Source organism: Triplophysa rosa, linkage group LG2 (assembly GCF_024868665.1).
Source record: "Triplophysa rosa linkage group LG2, Trosa_1v2, whole genome shotgun sequence".
Classification (NCBI taxonomy): Eukaryota; Metazoa; Chordata; class Actinopteri; order Cypriniformes; family Nemacheilidae; genus Triplophysa; species Triplophysa rosa.
The window spans coordinates 36,225,992-36,249,162 of NC_079891.1; the positions used below are offsets into that span (position 1 = coordinate 36,225,992).

The 23,171-nt window shown below is 42.0% G+C and overlaps 2 protein-coding genes across 3 annotated transcripts; one reads left to right on the plus strand and one right to left on the minus strand.

The window, feature by feature from the left end:
• Nucleotides 1-1,585: 1,585 nt before the first annotated feature.
• hook3 (hook microtubule-tethering protein 3) lies at nucleotides 1,586-17,559 on the minus strand. The gene is made up of 23 exons (XM_057321580.1): nucleotides 17,258-17,559; nucleotides 12,959-13,044; nucleotides 12,329-12,401; nucleotides 12,175-12,225; nucleotides 11,957-12,089; nucleotides 11,072-11,139; nucleotides 10,914-10,976; nucleotides 10,750-10,833; nucleotides 9,586-9,749; nucleotides 8,033-8,173; nucleotides 7,748-7,949; nucleotides 7,026-7,136; nucleotides 6,825-6,909; nucleotides 6,541-6,610; nucleotides 5,844-5,984; nucleotides 5,679-5,766; nucleotides 4,888-4,922; nucleotides 4,716-4,798; nucleotides 4,531-4,631; nucleotides 4,353-4,457; nucleotides 4,137-4,208; nucleotides 3,812-3,948; nucleotides 1,586-2,582 (listed from the first exon to the last, which is right to left on the minus strand). Exons 1-23 carry the CDS (start codon nucleotides 17,306-17,308, stop codon nucleotides 2,567-2,569), a joined length of 2,160 nt encoding a protein of 719 aa, XP_057177563.1. The 5' UTR covers nucleotides 17,309-17,559; the 3' UTR covers nucleotides 1,586-2,566.
• Nucleotides 17,560-17,754: 195 nt separating this feature from the next.
• rnf170 (ring finger protein 170) lies at nucleotides 17,755-21,802 on the plus strand. 2 transcript variants are annotated; one of them, XM_057326458.1, is made up of 7 exons: nucleotides 17,755-17,875; nucleotides 17,985-18,148; nucleotides 18,395-18,470; nucleotides 18,615-18,723; nucleotides 18,811-18,884; nucleotides 19,357-19,488; nucleotides 20,267-21,802. In XM_057326458.1, the coding sequence occupies exons 2-7, from the start codon at nucleotides 18,009-18,011 to the stop codon at nucleotides 20,534-20,536; spliced, it is 801 nt and encodes a 266-aa protein (XP_057182441.1). In that variant the 5' UTR covers nucleotides 17,755-17,875; nucleotides 17,985-18,008; the 3' UTR covers nucleotides 20,537-21,802. The 2 variants fall into 2 exon arrangements, with proteins under 2 accessions (XP_057182441.1, XP_057182446.1); XM_057326463.1 differs by lacking the exon at nucleotides 17,755-17,875 and having other exon boundaries at nucleotides 17,882-18,148.
• Nucleotides 21,803-23,171: the final 1,369 nt, after the last annotated feature.

Consider the following 23,171-nt stretch of genomic DNA (forward strand, 5'->3'; position numbering starts at 1 on the left):
ATGTATAGCACATCCCTGCAAACAGAAAGACGAGACATGTTATGTTATATGTTATGTTATGTTGGTTTTCATTTAATGGATATTTGAACCTCACAGAGACGTTATCAAGATTTCTCATCAGCCGGAAAGTGTTTCAGTTCTTGCGAGAGTTCTGAGGAGCTGTGGAAAAACCCAGCAGGACACTGAGAGAAAGCAGACAGATGAATATTAATAGACATTCTGAGATGTGAACTCTTGATTGTATCTTACAGGAATGTTACTGCGGCTCATAGAAGGTTTTGGGTTTGTCAAAACTGGTTAAAGCGACATAAACCACACCTCAGGGATCTCACACGTTACATCCGCTCTTTAAATTGATCATGACGAAAAACGTGTGAAATATGAATCACAGAGGCAAATGCAGTAGAATCGATGTGTGTCATTTCTGTGTCTGACCACGTCAAACAAAACTTCCTGTGAGCAGCTTGAATCAGGCAGTCATCATCAAAATAATGATTCAACCCCGAGACCAAACTCTGAGCTTCTGTGACCTCTGGACCGAGTCTACTGCTCTCTTTCGCTGTAGTTTACATGGTTCAGTTTGTACTGATGAAAATGACATTTACGCATTCACCGTATACGTGTAGTTTGTGTGTTCCCTGCATGGGACTGTCGATGCATTGCTCTACCAGTGAAGAAAGAGCCGAGCCTGTGAAAAACATTTTGACATTTGCCAAATGAATGAAAGCCTATACACTCTTCACTCTATTACAGCAGAGGAGGATTTGTTCAAGATTCGGGTTTGGCTGCAGATGACGACAGATCATCGCATGAATGACCGGTGTTGGCCTACACAGCGCTGTAAACCCTTCACTAGAACTATTACTCACATTTTCATCTGAAAGATCCCTCACCTCTGCGACAAATACATCAAATCTCAGACGCTTTACACATGTATTTCTAATCTCCCACAAACACAATCATTCACTTAACAGACAGAACTGGGGCACAAAACCCATTATATACACGCATTCATCAGAGCTAACAGAGTTTGAAGCCAAAAGTACACACACACGGCTGTGAAGTTGTGCCACGTCTGAGATAACAAACAATAAGTTTCGAGAATCTGCCACTGCTCCATTAATATTCTCAGATTTATCCTTATCGGTGTCTGTTGGGGTTTCATGCTTTCTTCAAAATAAACACCAACCATAATCGCAATCTCCTGAGGCTCAACCAGTCAGATTCACTATCAAGACACATTTTCAATGATGGCAAAATTTGTTCTGACTTTTTTTTAAATGACTGAGTTTAGAGCAAAGGAAACTCCATTCCTTGTGCTCCTTCCTTCCGGAAAGTTTCATATGAACCCGAGGACACTTTGATTTAGTCAAATACGAAACACTAAAATCAGAACATCTGAAAGGTCAACATTGAGCACTAATGTTAGTTTTCGCTCTACGCTCTCCGGATCTTCTGAAACTTCATCCCTTCTGGTTTACTGATAATGGAGAGGACAGAGAAAACATCAACATCAAGTGTTAAATGAACAACATTCAAACGAGATAATGCAAATAATACAAACGTCAGCCAATTTTCAATCATGAATCTTTTATACAAGCTTTATTTACAACTTGAACAACAACTGTACAGTTTTGTAGCATTGGAAGCACAAACTCCTCAAAAGAGTTTTAATGAAGACACAGCATGAATTGCATCTAATAATCCATCCGTTCTTGTAAAACTGCCTCACATACAGCATGTACATATTCTATACAAACAATATAAAACTTGGCAAGTTGAAAGAAGCATCCGAACTACATATCAGCTAAATGTAATGAGAGAATAAAAACAAAACTGTAACTGTATTTTCCAAAATGTTCATCTGGTGCAGGCGAGAGAAGTTTATATGACCCTCTGAAAAACCTCTTTCTAATACAAACTGAAATATTAAAATCCTGCATTAAAAACAACACAAACACAAATATATATATATATATATATATATGCTGGAGAATGAATATTCATCAATTTACTTGTGGAAAACAGCAGCAGAATTCAAATTAAAGTTGTCTGAGCAACATCATATCTAAAGTAAAACGCACATACTGATCTCACACAAAAAAAGAAGCGGTTGCAACACTGTCGGTAACAGATCAGACGTGTCCATAGGACAGCTGTGAGTGGAAATACTGCGTTGTCAGATACACACGTCCATCAGAGCAGCCGAACCATAAAGACAGAATCAATAAATACGAGTGAAGGCACAGTGACTCAATCTTCTGTCAGTAACTCCAGATCAAATACTGTCACACAATTCCACACAGATTATAAAACAATAAAACACAAATGCGGAGATGTCCGATGAAAACCAAAAAGATCATCGTTCTGCAAGTCAGGTTCTGACACTGATCACAGGTCAGTTTTAAAGACAACACACATGACAGAATGATTGACACCTCACTGACCCGTCATGTGACCACAGGGGCGTGTTAGTACCACACGGCTTCAGCGGTTAGAAGTTCATGATGTGTTAGTGGGTACGGATGAGTTAAACGAAAAGTCATGTAGCCCCGCCCCCTGCTGGTCATGCTTTAACATCACTAGAAAAGAGGAGATGGACATCTGTCAGTCAAACACATTTCACTGTTAGTTACTCCACATTCAGAATGTACAAATGTGTTGATGATGCTCTTGTGTTTGTAGGGCCGCAATGTGGGGATAACAATCAAATGCTTTTGTTCTCAGAGAAAATTAATCTATTAAAAAAGCAGATTCACAACGAGATGCTGAACATCAGGCTAAAGTCTTCAGTTTTCATGTTTTTCGATAAATGTTGTTGGGAAGGTGTCTGAATGACAGCCATGATGACATCACAGATGTGGATTCATCATGAGAATGTGTGCTGTGTGTAAAATGAAGGCGCAGTGAATGAAAACCAACAATGAAGATCTTCAAACTCATGTCTAACAATCGTGTTCATCAAAGATTTCAAACACAGACTCTTTCGATGCATAGATACAAACGTCTTATTATAAAACGGTCAGTTCTGGTCCTTGATTCTGATTGGTTGAGCAGAGTTCTAAGCTGTTATAAAATACCCCGATTTATAACGGCTGACCCCATTACATAGCCTAAATAGCACTTGATTTACTTTATTTTATGAAACCTTGCTACACACATGGAATAACCGTTGTCTAAAAGCAATAAGCCGTGTGAAGCCATGTGTTACAAGAGCATTTTATTTATTAACAGCTAAAGGGGGTTTAATGACTCCGCTTCACGTCGTGCCACAACGCCCTCAGCTGTTATAAAATGCACTGTAACCCACTGCTTCTTGCGTTAATGACTCGTCAAATAAAAGAGACGTGAGAAAGAGGAGGAAAAATTCAGAACAACAGAAGATCTTTCAGATGTCCAGACGAAATTAAAGCTGACACTATAAAATATACTCCAAAACTATACTTAAAAATATTCAAATGAACATGATCTGCAAAAACGAAATAAAACATATGGCTTGAACTTTTGTCTGGCAAACATTCTGATGTTTGTCCTGCGGTTCATGCATCTGTAGAATAGAGAATAAAAACAGGAGCGTGTGCATCATGCCGCTTGGCCTTTGTCTGTTATCTTGATGCATATAAACAGGGTTAACGTTGAGCGGAGCAGCATCTCGTCTTGAAAACAGAGAACCGGAGTGAAACACAGAGCAGCTCTGTCAGATACCACACATCAGTTCAGAGAATGAGTCGGAGGAAGGAGGTGTCCTGATTGGCTACAGTGGTGCTGTGGTGAGGGTAGCCATGGCGACAGGCAGCGCAGGACGTTCTACCTGGCTGCGGTGGGCTGCACGTGGCCCGGATACGCCCGGCGGGCGCTGGTGGCCTGTCTCTGTCGGGCCAGGAAAGACTGACCCGATCCCGTGCTGGCCAATCGATCCTCAGCCGCTTTCTTCTGCAGAGCCATTCCCTGAGACAACAACACAACATCACACATAAACACACAACACATTCTCTTGACCTAACAGAGACACCATCTCGACAGTGTGATTGATTGATTGACAGGTGAGTAGGTGCTCCTTCACATTAGTGTTTATCTGATGTGGTCACGTGATCGGGAGCGTCTCTCAGCTGAACTGAAGTTGGGTTTTTACGCACCATATTGTACCAGGCAGACACAATGAGTTTCTCCTCCTGATCTCGCTGAGACTTTGTCTTGTCGTACTCCTTCTGCACACACACGCACACGCACACGCACACGCACACGCACACGCACACACACACACACACACACACACACACTTCAGTCACGTATGGTAACAGTAACAGTGTGTGTGTGTGTGTGTGTGTGTTTATTGTAAGTGTGTGTGTGACCTCTAGAGAGTGCAGCATTCTCTCTCTCTCCTGCAGCTGGTTCTTCAGGGCTTGAACTTCAGGAGCAGAACCTTGATTTTGTTTGGGGTCCAGAGTCCGAATCACCTGCACACCCAAATAAACATTACACACATACACGCACGCACGCACAAGGAAGAGTGTGTAATGTTATACGCACACTTTTGGCTTTCTCCAGGTATTTCTTGTATCTTTCTTCCATCTGTTTCATATCTTCATCTTTCTTCTTGAGCGCTTCCTCCAGTTCTTCAATGGTCTGAGCTGAAATGGTCAAGCGAGGATCATCATTAGCATTAGCGTCTGAACACACACTCACTGCAGCTATTTCACACAGATGAGTCTCACCGCTGGAAAACATTCTGCTCTCCATATCTTCAATCACACAACTCTTCTTCTGTAGTTCATTAGACACATCTCTTAACTTCTCTCTGAAGAGCAAAGACAAACAGCACATTGACTGTGTGACCTCTGACATCATCATCATCAGTACATGCTCGGGATGATGTCTGATACTCACAGATGTTCCTGACATTTCCTCTTCATTACAGCAGACTGAAGACAGAGAGAGAGAGAGAAAACAGAAGAAGTCACACAAACTAACTGATGCATTCAAGCTCGTTCTGACACTGAAGCGCCCCCTGATGGACAGAGAATGAAACAAGCATTTTCTGTGCAGTCTTTCACTGAGGAAAGTGTAAAGCAGCAGTGAGAAAGAGATTTGTGATGTCACAGCAGATTACAACCAACACCAATGACATCACATCCTCACATCTCATGGCATACATCAAACCCCTTTCCATAAGACATTCATGTAATGCAGTGAAAGACACGTCAGAGTGATGATGAGCAGTACAGAGATGAACGCTGCGGTCGGGAGTCATGCAGGAGCCATCTGACCATCAAATATCACCCATCATGCAACAGTGCTTTGCTTTCAGAGAGAAATGATGAAGAGAGCTCAACAGAGGACAAGCACACGCACCACAGCGCGAGAGAGAGCACACAGAAAAGACGAGACGCAACAAGTGGTATCAGTGCATGAAGTGAGATGGTGATGGTAATGGGGACACACACAAACACACGCACACACACACGCACGCGCACATGCACGCGCGCACACACACACACACACGCGTGCTTCTGATGATGTCATCACCCTCCACACAGAACTGACAGGACGACCAATGGCATGCCAGGATCAAGCTACAACATGAGTGACATCACATTAGTAAACATGTGCACACACACAGCAGAATGTTAGTACAGGTGAGATCCACATCACATCACACACGTGACCCCCCCACTCACATCATCTGATTTAGATCCGTGTTCCTGAAGAGACTTCTGCAGTTCCTCCACCTGAGACTGACGCTCCAGTAACCTCTGATTCACTAGTCTGATGACACACACAAACACGCACACACGTTAAAGTGTGTCACAGTGTGTGTGTGTGTGTGTGTGTGTTGTAGTGACCTGCTCTCTGTCTCCAGTTCATTCTTTCTGCTGTTGGCGTCCTCCAGTAAGCTGGTGAGCAGAGCGATCTGTTCATTATCTGATCCCTCCTGAGCCAACTTCAACATCTTATTCTCATGCTGCAGTCGAATCAGACGCTCCCTGACAACAACAACACCACAATATAATCACACACCTGAACACCAGACATTCAGCCTGATGGCACACACACACTTTATGGAGCGGGTCGCTCAGGTTTATTCAGCGAGTCACTTGTTCATGCTGTCTCCTTTTCTCCCCATTTGATCATAGTTCTGAAAACTCCTAGTAGCTTCATAAAGACACGCAGAAAATACCAATGATATGAAATATATATCAACACGAGGGAACGGACAAGAAGTTAAACTAACCGAAGGAATGGATTCTTAACAAATGAATCCAACAAACACATGAGCCTGAACGTAGTGATGGGAAGTCATTTCAATTGTGTTTTAGCATCAGCTGCTCATGTCGTTTAAAGTCTGTGAGAGAGATTATGAGCGTGAGTGAATCTATACACTAGAAAGCTCTTGAGTGAATGTTTCAAGCGGTGTGAAAGGAGATCCGCCGTTTGTGAACATCAACACATGAAACGGAATCAGATGCATTAAAGCTCTGAGAAACGTGTGTTGCCTGCACGAGCCCGTCTCAGAACTGCGATTGTGTGTCTGTCACATACCGAATCTCTGGTGTAACAATTTCTGCAGCCAGCGAATCGGACGGCTCGTTACTTCCGAGTGGCACCAAACCTGAGGAAAACACTTTTGATCAGACCCACGGTATCATCCGCTTATACGCTCTGTTCAGTTTGTTTTCTATCTATTATTGTTGTGTATTGAGTCAAATAAATTCCATGAAGGCCTGAAAGATGAAATGTAAATCAGTGTAACACACGGCTCTTCATTGTTTTAATAGTATTTTTTGTGCGTTCCTTGTGTTGTTTAAAATGAGTGAATGTGTCACCTGATGTGAGCTGAGACTCCTGAGCTTTCACACACTTCAGCTCTTCAATCGTCTCCTTCAGAGAATCTCTCTCTGTTCTCATCCTCTACACACACGCACGCGCACGCACACAGAAAGAGAGGAGTAAGACACAAAACATCTAAACAAAGATGAACCCATCGTGTGTAACGAGTGAGAAAACGCATAATAAAGATGTCTTACATCTTTGTCCTTCTGAAGAGAGTCGACTTTCTCCTTCACACGCTTATACTCAAACTCCATCTTATCGCCTTTTTTGGACTCCTCAGAGAGTTTGTTCTGAAGTTCCACCACCTGAAAACACATCACTCGTCATGAGGTCACTTCCTGAGCATTATTGTGTGTTTGGTGACACCACTGCAGAATGAGTTCTTGATAATTGGTTGAAATCAAAACGCTCACAGTTTTTAGTTTGTGAGGTTCATTATTCAGCTGTCTAGAGTCCACAGATGTTTGCTCAGTGCCAGTTGGATTAAACCGTTCTATTTTACAAACCCTTTATTAGGGATGTGCCCGAATGTTCAAATATTCGATCCGCAATAATTATTTGAATATTAAAAATGCTATTCGAATATTCGTTTTTTCAAACGAATAAAAAACTGCGTCACCACAGGGTTAAGTTATACCGCTACAGAATTGGGATACAGGATACAATATTCATGCGATATGAATATTTAATGATAATTATAAGCTTGATGTGAAATTGTGACTAAATAAAACGTAACAAATGACGTCATCATGAACTTCATTTAAATACAGGAATATTTGAATCTGAAATGATTGAAAACTGCTCATCCCCGCCCTTTATAGCTGGTGCAGAAGTGAGGTTTGCGACAGTATTAACAGCCAGACATTTGTTTTTAACATGACTTCAGTAAAACAAGAAGTTTCTTCATCACACACACCTGTCTCTTGTAGGTTTCCAGCTGTCCTCGTGTGGCATTGGCTTTACGCAGATCTTCCTCCAGAGTGACTGTGTTCTGCATGTAGCTGGTGTTCTTCTCCTCTAAGAGCTTCACCTGACGTCTCAGGTCTCCAAGATCCTCCAGCTTCTTCTTATACACCTCCACCTGAGCCTCCAGCTTCGACACCTTATCAGAGGAGTGCCTGACACACGCACACACGTGCACACACACACAGTTTAGAGTTCATCCTGACGCCTGACCTCTGACCTCCGGTCTGTATCTCACCTGAGAACATCTATCTCATCTTTCAGTGACTGCGCCTCCTCGGCCAGAGAGGTCAAGTCCTCGTTTTGACCCCTGACCTCCAGTAACTCCTTCTCCAGCTCCTCACATCGAATACGGTAATCATCTTTAGCTGCTTCCAGTCTGAAACACACAGAGACAGACAGGTGACGTCTGAGGAAAACATTTCACTAAAACTGAAGTCTCGATGTTTCTTTAACTGACAACCGAGTGAATGTCACAAGAACACGTCCCGGTCAAATATTTGACAATGTATCCACTGTCAGTCAGGACCATAAACACTACTGGTGTTTTCAGTCAGGTCCTGTTGGATGCTGTGGTGTTGTACTTCATAAACTCTTATTCAACTTCACTATCACACAAGTTCATTCACACACTGCTGTTTTTATTCCTGTGGCCCCGCCCATCATGAACTCTCATTGGTCCAAAAGCTCACTAGCTGTGCGTGACCACTCAAAATCACTGATACCGCTTTTCCACCGGGGCTGGATAGGTGCCGGAGCCCAAATGGCAACCGGGCCGCGCTTTTCCAGTCCAAAAATTCCTGGGCCGGTGCCAAGATATTGGTTCCGATCTGGCCCCGAAACCTTGCTGGTCTCGAACTAGGGAACCTACGTTGTCAGTAGGAGGAGCTTTCTCTGGATACTGCAGTTTGAAACGGCAACAGAGCAAGAAAGCTGTACAGTGTTCGTAATATTATTGTTATTATGTTACTAAATGAATTTTAAAGAATTATTTAGGCGAGAATGTACGTGTTTAAAGTTAAAATCTGTGGTCGGTTAATAAAGATGGTGTCTGTTTTAAAATGAGCTTGGATGTTTTCAGAGATGTGAGCTCCACGCAACCACCGAGTGCTCGGCGCTCATGCAGTCCTTCTGAAACTCATCGCTGCCTCTGATGTCTGATATCTGTAGCGGTTAAACATGATATATACTTATAATATCATGCCTTATAAATCTGTTATTTGTACCTGGTCAAATCGCTTGACTGAAGGCAAAGTTAAGTTTCATAACTTGATATTTTTGATTGAACTTTGTATTAAAGTGCTTCCTTGTGCTTTTGACCAAATCATTTGCTTTTAAATTACGTATTGAACAAACATCTTACACGTTCTAATAATAGATTGTTTTTTATATCATATTTCATTTTATTAAAAAACAGTAAGAATAATCAGAGTAGGCATATGTTGCCTAAATCACGTATGACTATTTTAAAACGGGAAATGACAGGAAGCACTGTTGTGTTTTATATCGTTCTATTTCATATTACTCACTTTAAATATAAATTTACATGGAAAAAATATGAACTGGGATTGACGTAGAGGATTCTGCTCCCTGCCAGTGGAAACGCGAGCCGGTTCTGAACGGTGCCATCCTCGGCCCCGGTGGAAAAGCGGTACGAGTCACTCACACTTTCAGTGTGGACACAGACAGCTCAGTATATCTGTGAGGACACGGCGGTAAAATCAGTGTCATGCACGTCCTCCTCAAGTTTTATTGTGCATGAGGTGGGTGTGAGCGCTGATGTCATCTCACCTGAAGGTCTCTTCCTGCAGCTGTTCGAGTTGGGTCTGCAGCTGCAGGTGTCTGCGGCCGGCCGGACTGTTCAGATCCTCGATGGAGTCAGATTGGTTGAGTCTCTCCATTAACACCTGATTCTCAGCCAGCAGACTGCTCTTCTCCTCCTGAAGAGCCGCCACCTGACACACGCACACGCACACACACGTCTGGTTTACTATCTCCGTGGGGACAGTCCATAGGCGTAATGTTTTTTATACTGTACAAACTGTATATTTTATCCCCTAACCCTACCCCTAAACCTAAAGATCATAGAACACTTTTTGCAGTTTTAGATTTTTAAAAAATATCGTTCTGTACAATTTATAAGCTTTTGTGCCCATGAGGACCTCAATTTTGGTCCCCACAGTGACACGAGTCCCCATGTGTTGGTGTGTATTCAGGTTTAGGTCCCCACCGGGATATACAAACATGAACACACACACACTGTGAACTCAAGCAAAGCAGCCGTCACATGTTAAAATACACATGTATGATATTCTTGCACATGACAGCACTATAGCACTCAAACTGATCTCTGATCTGTCATATGAAGCACTACGGCCTGCTAAAGATCTGCAGATCACTTGTCTTGCCCATGATGGCATCTCATGCTGCTGCAAAGACTTGTGGGTGAGCAGAGCTGCTGCCATGGGAACCATTGGGCCAAAGAGAATAAGTTTATAGTCTGTGGGGTGACAGCACACGCACGCACGCACACACACACACACAGCGTGCCTGTACGTCACTCTGGGGTGTTATAAAGCAGATGAGAACCAGAACAAGAAATGAAAGAGATTTACCCTCTCCTCTAGCTCAACAAATTCTAACCTCAGTCTATCTCATTGCTCTTGGACGAGGTACGCCTTCAAAAGCAAGAGGATGAGAAGTTACCACAGAAAAACAAAGGAAAGAATCCACAACACCACCTCACATACAACAATACCCTGGCTATGTATAGAATTATACTTTTATGAACTTTTATGAATATCAATTCATAAAAGAAAACAGTGAGACCAATGATGTGTGCTCAGGAACCATTTCATGATGATGATGATGATGATGATGTGAATCAGTACAGACTCGTGATGGTTAGTGAAGATGTAGAACAGACACACAGTGAGTGAGTGAGCAGATCAACACCTGCATGTCGAGTTCATGACAGCGCTGAGCGACTTCTTCTTTAGTGGATAAAGCGTCATTCAGATCCTCTGCCGTCTTCTTCAACTGAACAAACAAACAGAAAGACTCTTTACAGACATCTGATGCTGACAATAACATCACACCATCCAGTGATAGAGCCTCACCTGTCTCTCCAGAACTATGTAAGAGTCACTGCCTGCGGACACGGGCGTCTCTTTACTCATCAGCTGCGTGTGTGTGTGGGTAACAGAGAATACACATTCATGACAGAAATCATCACAGTCACACAACAGAGAGAGAGAGAGAGAGATGAGCTGCTGACCTCCTGGATGGCCGTCATGACAACGTGCTGGACGGATTCCTCCATCATCATTATGGTCTGGATATATTCTAAAACACACACACACAGATTTCTGGAATAAACAAACCTTCTTTCATACAGAAGGTCATAAAGCTTCACAGGAAGATGTATCATCAATAGGCATGGGCCGAATACCGATGCCAAGGTATACCACGGTTTAAAAACCACTAAAAGTTTCTGTTATACCGTTCCAAAGGTATGAGATGTTTTGTGCAGGAATCCATCAGGTTCTGTGCTATTTTGTTTATGCTTAATTAGTTGTTTGCTCATCTTCATTTAATTTATTTATGTATATGTATGGATGACTGGAAATGCATTCAAAAGAAGACTACAAAGGGGTGCCCTGCTTTCAAAATGTTGGGGAAGCACTGATTTAACCTGACATACTGCTCATGTTTACTACTGTTCCAAAGATTTTGTGTTGCTTAAAAATCAAATCTATTGTGTTCAATGTTTTTTACTCACACATTTAAAATAACACATTTTAAAGCTGCAACCGCAATACCACGAAAAAGCGGAATAGTTTGGCTTAAGGTTACCATACCGACAAAATCTCATACCGGCCCATGCCTAATCATCCATGAAAACAGATTCAACCGTTAATGTTTATTAGTCTTTGAACGACCATAGTTCATACTGATTGATTTATTAGAGGAACAATGTTTTCCTAAATAAGCTCAAAATATAAAAGCTTTTCTCTCCACGTGACTGGAGTCTTTTGAAAAGCTGTTTATGACCCTAACCTAACTCCATTCTACTAAATGACTGAAAGCTTACGTCAAGCAAGGTTAACATGTAATAACCCTGTTTTTACATCAAGGTGAACCCACACAGACAGTGACTTACCCTGTTTCTGTTCACAGTTCACCGCACAGCCTAAAATGAGCTGCAACATCCGACCCAGTTCAGCGGGATCTGAGTGTTCTCCAATGAGACTGACGTCTGGAAGAGTGAAGTCATTCATCTGCTGACCCAACACCTGCAGTGTCCACCAATCACACATTAACTCCTCCAATGATTTCTGGCTAATACATAACAGTATCGAACCGGAGCACATGTCTCACCTCATGGTTGTAATCCAGAATACCTTTCAGTATTTTCTTTAAATTGCTGACCTGAATAAAAGACGCCGGTGTAAGCGTGAAATGTAATAAAGACTGGAACATGCCTTTGTGACAATCATTATAAGGAAAAGTGATTTTCAGAATGGATCTATACCTTTAACCTCCAGTTGTCCCCAACATCAGCTTTAATTCGAGCGATCCAAGCGTCAGTGAAGTACATAGCATCACTGAGACACACAAAACACACAACAACAGTGCTAAACCACAACACCGTAACTATAAATCACACCTTTTTTAGAAATCATAAACAGATCAGTGTTTCAAACCATCGTCTTATCTTACCCTAATGCACAACAGTAAGCTTATAATAATAATGATTTATAATTTCTGTTAATAGAATTAAATAATTTGAGTTTGCAGCAGTTCCTGTTTGCGTAATGATGTCACGACCATGAAGAGAAAGGAGAGGAAACAGCTAGTTTAACACGTGTGTGAATGCGGTTTATACAACAGTCATTCAGAATTGAAATTGTGTGACTTCTTACTGTCACAGTGATGTACAATGATTGATAAATCCACTCACAAACCCAACCTACACAATCAGATTCATCCGCACAGTGCAGCAGTGCCGTACACAAACCCACGAAGACTGTTTTGTGTTTCAACAGAGATGTAGATAAAGAAGCAAAACCTCCACACTACAGCTTTAGGACATTTCCAATCATTGAATGGACAACGAATGTACATCATTAAAGTGAACCATCATCGCGCGCACAAAACTCACACTTTCTGTAGAACTTGTGCCATGGCCATTCCACTGGTCAGATCATCTACTGATGAACATGGAGCCTCCACACCAAACGTCTGAATCTGTAACACAAACAAACACATGTGTCCCATCAGCTAGGGTTAAGTGTGTGTGTGTAATGAGCAGATTTTCAATTACGTCAAAACAATGAAGAGAAAGACACTACGTTTGTTGCGATGAAAGAACGTCTCTATCATTTTTTTTAGATTTTAGATTCAATTTATTGTCATTGCACATGTACAAGTACAAGGCAACGAAATGTGACCTCTGCATTTAACCCATCCAGAGAGTAGTGAACACACGTACACCCGGAGCAGTGGGCAGCTATCACTGCAGCGCCCGGGGATACAAATATAAATCATGTGACCACATCAGATTTATATTTTTCCTTTAAATGATGTTCAGAGGGAAAATGCTGCAGTTGTTATGGAGTCATCAGATAGCTTTACTGTTTATGTAACATAGCCAAAGCAAAGCAGCTTACAAATATAAAACATAAATATATCCACGTAACAATAAGGTTACTAGGGAAATATTAATCATGGGAAAAAGGATTACACTGAAGGTGGAAAAAGACAATACAACCAAATTAAACAATACATAAACGCAACAGAATAAAAAAGCAAGCCTAAATGTATTATTCAAAAACAAATATGACCACACTAATGAAACAAAACTGTGTGTTGTTGCGTGTATTTATGTAAACAGTAAACAGCCAGCTGTTATGTTCCACAAGAGCCATCGGCCTGACTTAAAGTGAGCACGCATGGCCAACACATGTGAGGAAATCTAAAGACAACATCGAAAGACTTTTCTCGCTCTTATAAAGAAAAGCAACATGATGTCAGGACACATTTGAGTTGACAGTATATCAGTAAACAGATCACACATAATAATAACAGATCATCTGTTCTTCACTCTTTATTCCATCAAAATACACCTGCGCTGCGTGTAGTCCTCGCTCTTCTTCAACTTCTAGTCTCAAATTTCTAGTAAATAGGAAGATCTGGAAGTTTAAATCTAGGGATGCACCGATACCATTTTTTAAAGACCGAGTACCGATACCTATAACCGATGCCTGTATAATGTACAATAATGTTAATAAACCAGTATCTTACTGGTACTTTTTTTTTCTTTTGTTTTTAGGTCTACTGAAATTTAAGTACTATTTTTAAATCAAGTTCATTTTTTTATGATAAGTAGCACAATTTTACTAGCTCATTTACTTCAGTTTGCTAAAGGAAACAATATACTCTGTGGTTGAATTATAAAAAATTCAAGGGGGGTGGTGTGGTAAAATGTGAGTGTATTATAACTTGTTCAAGTCAACCGGACTTTTATTTTGACCGTCGCTGCAAATGGTGTTTGTTATGTGTTTGTGTCCTCGTGCAGTGAAACGCTGGCGCTGAAAGCTCCACAAGCGTTCAGTACCCGCAACCGCACCACTCTTTCACACACGGTAACGCAAAACAAGCAGAATACATATTTAAACAGTATCTGAATATTTCGTTAACTGTTACGTTAGCTGTTCAGCGCTAATTTCTTGTTATGAAATAATACATTTGCCAGATTCCATGCCATTCCGTGTTGTACAGCAAATTCTGCTTTTATGCCTGGATTCCTCTATTCCGTCTGCGTTTTCCACATTGCGCAAATCATAGGGCTCCATGTATGTCACGTGAGGTATCGGTCTTTGGTATCGGTGTGTCATTACGAGTACATGAGCTTGGTATCGGGCCGATACTGGTATCGTGCATCCCTATTTAAATCCCAGTGAAAACTCCGCACATGAGCTCACAACGAGCACAGATCTCAGAGCAGTAAATACAGGAGTGACAGGAAGCCACACCCACAGACATCTTTCATTACAGATCAACCCCAGGAACTTCTTTACATGACATCAGGTCAGAAGAGAAACTCTCACAGCACATATGTGTGGAATGTAAGACGTCAGCGTGTGTGTTTGGGTGTGAGAGACTGCTGCTAGTTTTCCTGGATAATAAATATGCACAATAGTTTGTCAAGCATAAGACACTGATCAGATCTCACACTTTCCTTATTCAGCACTTTAAAGCACGTAGATGACTAATAACCCAATGAGATAATCAGCTCGGGTCAGTCACGTGACGTCCACGATGACTGCATCACGAACACTGGGAGCACAGAACATAGTAAATCACTGCTGTTACAGCTTCACGTCAGTGACGTATGCCGTTTCAGAAAAGTGTTAACAACACAGATCAACAGCATATCACTGCAGCCCTCCCTTGTTTTGTCCAATCACAAGAGAGTCTGTGGCGTTACCCAGAGGCATGGAGGCGGCGGACGGTCAACACCAACACTCAATCTTCACTTTATGACTGACAGAAGTTAGGAGTGGATGTCAAGTCGCATACTGCTGTGACACTGTTCCTGTGTACTTCCTCCTCCTCAAAGGGTCACTGCTGCAATCGGCCGGATGATGATGATGTGCAGTCACATGTTCTCAGATATAAACACTGGCTATTACAGCCAGTGACAAGAACTGACCTCAGGACACATCAGGTTCCGAACACCACAACACAACACACTTACCACAGCATCACTGTTTCCTCAAAGACAGTTACATGAGTGACCAGCACAGACCCACAAACCCAAAGCATATGAGAACACGCATCACTGTAGAGATCATAAACACATGGAACGTGAAGAGACAATGAAGTGATCAATAGCATCCATATATCAGTGTGCACAGATCAACTGATCCGAAATCAGTTTCACTTCAACAGCACTGTGTGTTTGAGGAAAAGTTTTTATCACAATCTTACGGTGATGAATCTGCCTACAGAAAGGAGGTTGCTCAGCTGGCTGCCTGGTGTAGTCAAAACAACCTAGAGCTGAATGCATTCAAGACAGTGGAGATGATAGTGGATTTCAGAAGGAACCCTCCATCACTTCCTCCCCTCACCATCCTGGACAGCACTGTGGATACTGTGGAGTCATTCAGGTTCCTGGGCTCCACCATCTCTCAGGACCTGAAGTGGGAGTCCCACATAGACTCCATTGTAAAGAAGGCCCAGCAGAGGTTATACTTCCTCCGTCAATTGAGGAAGTTCAACCTACCACAGGAGCTACTGACCCAGTTCTACTCAGTGGTCATCGAATCTGTTCTGTGCACTTCAATTACTGTTTGGTATGGCTCGGCCACCAAATCAGACCTACGAAGACTACAACGGACAGTTCGTAGTGCTGAGAAAATTATTGGTGCTCCTCTGCCCACACTTCAGGACCTGTACGATTCCAGAGTGAAAAACAGGGCAAGAAAAATCATCATTGACTCCACACACCCAGCACACAAACTCTTTGATCTGCTGCCCTCTGGCCGGCGCTTTAGAGCACCAAACACCAGGACTTCCAGACACAGAAGCAGCTTCTTCCCCCAGGCAATCTCCCTCCTAAACAGATAACTGCTCCTTAAGAGCAATATTCCACTTCCACTACTCCTATAGTGTGCACTATAGTGCCTTATTATATCTACATCTTATGTATACATGTATATAACACTACCTCTACTTACTACATTATCCATTTGCACAAGTGTACATACAATCTGTTAATATGTTTATTCTACTATATACTACCCTGTACAATGTCTCTTATATGTTATTATCCCCCATTTTCTGTAAAATAGTCTTTATTTTATATATGCACAATTTAGAATCTTTTAGACTGTAAATCGTATTATATTGTATTGTCATTGTGTTGAATGTCTGTACTAGAAGCTTCCAACACCAAAGAAAATTCCTTGTGTGTGCAAGCACACTTGGCAATAAAGCTCTTCTGATTCTGATTCTGATTACTTCACTTCAATACTTTGAAGTATTTAGCAGACGCGACTTACAAAAACAAGTTGAATTGAATGTTATTCATATTGGCTTACACAGACTGATTCCACAAAACTATGTTTTTATAAAACGTACAGTGAGTGAACCTATCAGATGACAATAAGGTTACTTCCGGTGATGTTTACAGTGTTCTTCACGGACTTGCGTGACGTTACCATGCCGCTGACAAGCTACTCGGAGTATTTTGTAGAACAGCATGCCATTACATGTGTTTTGTAAATGCATGTTTATAAAATGCAGGCAAAGCAAAACACACACGACACGTCATTTCTAACGCCGATTTTACATGATTTAATGTGACTTACTCAAGTTAAGTTAACCCATAACTAAAACAAAGAGTTTAACAGGCCGTTCATCCCGAATAATACAGATGATAAAACATGTAACTCACCCATGTCAAGAGACTTTCACACACTTCAACTCGACCCAGAGTTTCGCTCATATTCAGATTCGGATTGAATTCGGACTTATACGTCGCTGTTTGTTTGTTTGATCGCCGGATGTTAATAAATCAAGTAAGAACGGTGTTCAACTGAGATCCCGCCGCTCACAGCCCGATTAATGTTCAGTTGTATGTGGAATCTTGTCGAACTCAAGCGGTGAAATAATAAATAAATCGGCAGTTACTAACAAACATTCACCGGTTTCACACTGAGGTGATTTTTTCAGACACAAAGGGTCCTTCAGCTGCCACCCTGCAGTATGAGGACAGCTAAAGCCCGACATAAATTCATCAGAACAGCTAACGGCTGACGACAAACCCCACAGTAGGAGCACGTTTAACGTTACGCGAATGATGGATTTCATAAAATGGAGAAGTGATGTTTTAAGATATAAAACACTACTGTAAACCAAAATGTGACAGGCAGTGAAACGGACGGCGGTTGGGGCAGGTGACGTCAGAAACAATGCGGAAGTGATTCACTCACACAACACACAAGCACACAGCACAGGATAGATTTCTGTCCAAAAGTGCACTTGAGGCCTGAAACTGCGGCGGGGTTCTTATGTAAGTGATTAAAGAGGGCAGGATACGAATCTGTGAGCTGAGTCGGGATCAGTTCTGCGAACGTAAAGTCATTCTTGTAATGAATTGTTATGTGTGTTGTGGCACTCAGAGGTGGTGGATATGAGCAGGTGTCATGGACGGAAACGAGTGTTTGGACGCCAATCGTTTGGTTGCAGATGAAGGCTCTCTTATTGAAGGTGTGAGTGACCCCGTCCTGCTGGTTCTGGTGTTGAGCGTGACGTTTCTCGCTGGGCTGGTGACGTTGCTGTGCAGGTGAGAGAGACCCAGCTTACAAAACCTGCGACATTACACTATAGTATCAAATGAATCATTCACCGTCAACTGAAAGTTCTGTGAGCGTGTTTTTCCAAATCTGAACGACTTGTTCCTCATTAAACACAAAAGGGGACATTTCTCTCCTTTCTCTCCTCTGGGTTCAATTCCCAGAGGACTGATGAAAATGTCTACTTTGCATGGCAAATGGCTAGATGTAAACGTGTGGTCCGGTGTATGTGTCAGGAATGAGCAGCAGAGGATTCATCCGGAGAATCAGGAACATGTGCGTGTGGTGAGAGAGCAGCTTCAAACCGAGCAGGTACAGTAATGAACACGGACTGAGATGTTAATGTTGATTTGGAGCACCTGTGGCTCTATCATCCTGATGTTAGCGCTCCTGGTCACTGTGTGTGTGCGTGTGTGGTGAGCACATGCGCCTGGTTATTCTCCTCCTCTACTGTAGGTCTCGGCTTCAGAGTCCAGACATCAGTACTACTCGGACATGTCGTGTCCCGTGTGTCTGCAGCAGGCCGTTCTGCCCGTGGAGACTAACTGCGGCCATCTGTTCTGCGGTGAGGAGTGTACAGTACATTCTTAGATTGCTCCGTTTACACTCTGATTGTATCTGAGCATTGATTTGATTGTTCCTTTAACGGAAGGTCCGTGCATCGTGGCGTACTGGCGTTATGGAACCTGGCTGGGTGCGATCAACTGCCCCATTTGCAGGCAAATGGTAAAGCAAGCGTGTGCTGTGTGCTGATGGCTGTGGTCAGTGAGGAGAAGAAGAAGAAGCAGTTTTATTTATATAGCGTCTTTCCATAGCTCACGGTCGCTTCACATAGTGCTATACATACATTTGCACATCCACATCCACATTACAAACACGTAAGGCCACATATAGCCACCTTATCCAAAATACATATTGAAAAGATACGTTTTTAGCTGTGTCTTGAAGGTAGGCAAGGGTGATATATTACGAAGTGTAAGGGGTAGCGAATTCCATAATTTAGGAGCATTAACACTAAATGACCTACAGTGGACAGCCGAAAACGAGGAATGGACAAAAGACCAAGCTCAGATGATCTGAGGGTCCGGGCAGGAGAGTAGGAGCAGAGTAGATCAGAGAGATATGGAGGCGCAAGACCATTTAATGCCTCTAGTGAGGTGTTCTGAACGTGACCTGACGCATGTTAACTGTCGATCAGGTGACCCTGCTCTTCCCGCTTTTCCATGACACCAGCGGCAGCGCTCGGACACAAGACGGACAGGTGGAAGCAGCTCAGATTGTCAATGACATCAATGATTACAACCGCAGGTTCTCTGGACAACCCCGCTCGGTGAGTCACTTTCCTGTGCATATTGTATAAATGTCGTTTTCTTTTTCATTGCGGTTTTGCTCCGTGTATTTATATTTTTGGCTTGTGTGTTTTTTGTGAAAAGACATCAAATGATCCTGTAGTCACAGTGCAGCCCCACACAAAGCCACTGCTTTCCCAGCTAACGCCAACAGATGTTCTGCTAACATTCCTATTATGTTATGAAAGCATTTTTCTGAATGTTATGAAATGTTTCGCCAACAATGCAAGACACATTTTATAACATGCACGGTGTTGATCAAATGAAGTTTAGTGAACTTGGGAGCAGCGTGGTCATGTAACCCAACCAATCAGCTCGAAGAGGTCTGTACAGTATACTGGATGATATAGACCACTTCAGAAAACGTAAGCAACCCGCTGGTCCAGAAGAACTTCCTGTTTCAGTTTTAACACTACACAAACATTTGAACTTTATATCTTTAAGATGTAGTAATAAAAGAAATAAAAATGAACCCGTAAGTGCTTCAGGTGTTTACATCGGGCAAAGTGGTCTACAGAGGTCTTGTGACAGTTTACGGCACACCATCGCCTCACTCTCTGCTGGTGTCTATTCATCTATTTGATCTATGAATGTGTTTTGAGAATGTGCACGATTATTCATCAAGATTCTTGTCTGTTGTCCTGGAGGAGAAGGAGAACATTTCGGATGAGCGAGCGTGTTGAAGACCTCCAGGCAAACAGACTGGACGGCAGTTGATGAGCTTTATGATTATTTCATGTGTTTGTGTGATGGCTGTAGCTTGTGGACCGCCTGCGAGATGTGCCCACGCTGCTCCGGCACGCTTTCAGAGAGATGTTCTCCGTGGGCGGCCTCTTCTGGATGTTTCGCATTAGGATTCTGCTGTGTCTGGTGGGAGCGCTGACTTACCTGGTGTCTCCGCTGGACTTTATCCCTGAAGGTGTGGTCGGCCTGCTGGGCTTCATGGACGATTTCTTTGTCATTCTGCTCCTCTTCATTTACATCTCCATCATGTATCGTGAGGTGGTGACCCAGAGACTGGCCGGATGAGCCTTCATTCAGCTTAAAGTCTTGTGCTTCTGTTATTCACTTGTGTTTGGTCAAATCTCCACTTTCTCTTGTTTTCCACCACGTTCGCCCTTGAAAGTAACCTTCAAAGCGAAATAAGACAATAAAAGTGGTTTCGCTTAAACATGTATTGAGAACCTTTTTTCAAATAAGTTTAAAGAATGGGTTTCATTTTCTTATGGTTTGTCTGTGTGTTGTATTCATCAATGAGACTCGTTGGGCCTGTTTCCCGGGCAGGGCCCAGTTGCAAAAACTTAGTCTCACTTACAAGCAATTATTTAGGGCTAATCAGTCTTACTTTTCATATTTAAATTAGCCCAATCTAAGAGGTTATGACCAGTCTTGAAGAAGAAAAAAAAGATGACTAACTTCTAAGACTAGTCTGAGCAGTTTATGCAACCAGCCGCAGGGCTTAAATCTAGTCCAAGACTCAAACTGAAAACAACACATCTTCAAATACACCAGTGCCATTGTTTTGTGTTTTTTTTTGGTAAGGCATGTTTGTAAAAATGACCTCATAAGAAACGTCTGAGAAACCGGCCCGTGGAGTTTCATTATAAATATAAATCAAACTCTGTTAGCCAATGAGATATGAAAACATACGTGACACATTTATTTATCTTGTTATATTTACACATTTGTACCAGAAACAACAGAAGAACGGCAGTTGTGTGACTCTTGATTCATGGAAACTTTGTTGTGTATTTATTAAAAGAACTGATCATGTTTGATACACAACACAGTGGTTTGCTGGTGTTAAAGTGTCCGATCTTTATACTGCCTTTACATCAGAGAGATCTTTTCACCTGAGCGAGCTGAAATAACTGCCTTAATATAATAAAGTCAGACATGTTTGCAGTTTTTTATCTTTTCTCTGATGGTGAATGTGATGATATCTGCATTAAAGAGAGAATAAAGCACACAAAATGATTGAATGTAATATTTCACATTCAGCTCAATGTGAAAAACAAAAGCATAAATAAATACACATTTGCTGTACGCGCGTGAGTTTTAACATGTTTATAAAACAAGCAAAATAATCATTTCATTGAAGTTTATCTGCACTTTATCTCTTCATTTATTAGAATACTTGATTTCATTTCGGCTCTTTAAGGGTTTTTATAGCAGACGGTAGGAGAGTAGAGGAACATTTATTGTGTTGAACAGTTTCCCATATCTTCATTTCGAAGAGAAATCAAAATCATCTTTTCTAAAAGAGAATCGTTGTTGTTGTCATTAAAGATGATCTTTTTAGCGTACAGTTGCTTGTGTGAGGTTTATTATGGCACCTCATCTTCTTCTGATAGAATCTCATCTCATTCTTGCCGTTTACTTGTTTGATTGAATGAAATCACTTCTATTCTAGTGTCTGTTGATCTGATCTCTTCACACATTTGTACTTACATTTACATGTAGTCTAGCAGACGCTTTTATCCAAATGAGTGAAACAATACAAGCAATTGAACATTTGTCAAAAATCATATTTTTTTATTGTGCATTCCAATTAATATCTATCAAACTGCAGTTGGTTTGTTTTGATTTAGGCCATAATAACTCAACAAATACAGCTAACTAACACAATAAAACAAAACAAAAACATGATTTTTGAAAAAAAAATGAAACCGTAGTTATCTCATTTTGGAACCAAACTCTTCAATTGGAACAACATAAGGAGAAAAAGCACGAGTGTAGTAAAACTGGTCTCACAGTATACAAAGCTAAGGTTTTTTATAAGGATTTTATAACTGATGGGTCAGGTGCTGACGGAAGAGATGTGTTTTCAGCCGACTCTTACAGATGGCCACAGAATCTGCTGATCTTACAGCAGCGGGCAGATCATTTCACAGATGTGGAACAGATCCAGAGAAGGTGCGCGAGAGAGAGTGATTTTTCCCTTTTTGGGATGGCACTACAAGACGTCGTTCACGGCGGGGCCGTACGTCTGTGATTTGTTGAGGGAAAGCTACGAGACGGTGATGCAGTGCTGCTGCTGAACAGCAGATGGCTGTACAAACTCACAATCGCTCAGTTTGTGCTCATCTACAGCTGATGAAAATAATGTTTCTGTAGTTCATAAGCATCATCAACTGATGTAGCCTGTGTACGGTTGTCAAGTGACGTATCAACATGAATACAGAACGTGTCCCAACTCACGAAAATCTTGAAATGAACCGTCGACAGTCTTTGTTTTGCATCAGATTTAAGTTTTGTGTAGGGTGTCCGACTATGATATCATCATATTTTGACCATGAAAGTGTGGCTGGGATGTCATCGTCAGGTTATCTCGTTGAAGAAAAACTGATTATGTTCACTTGTGTTACATCACGAACACACGAGACATTCACACCAGCTGTAATGATTGAACACGGGAGTGTGTTTGGAGGAGAGAGAGACGGGCCGGGCCGAGCCGTGCTTCCGGGCCGTGTGGAAATGTCACTGATCACAGAGCCTGACACACACTTCTGCTCATCTTAGCGGATCTGAACGTTTGTGTGTTTGTCCTGCGGTTATAAAGACCTGTCTGTCTGCCAAAACCTCCACTGTCCAATCTGAAGTGAGTGCTGCATCACATATTCATACGTGCGTGCGTGTGTGTGTGTGACAAATACTCAAGTCT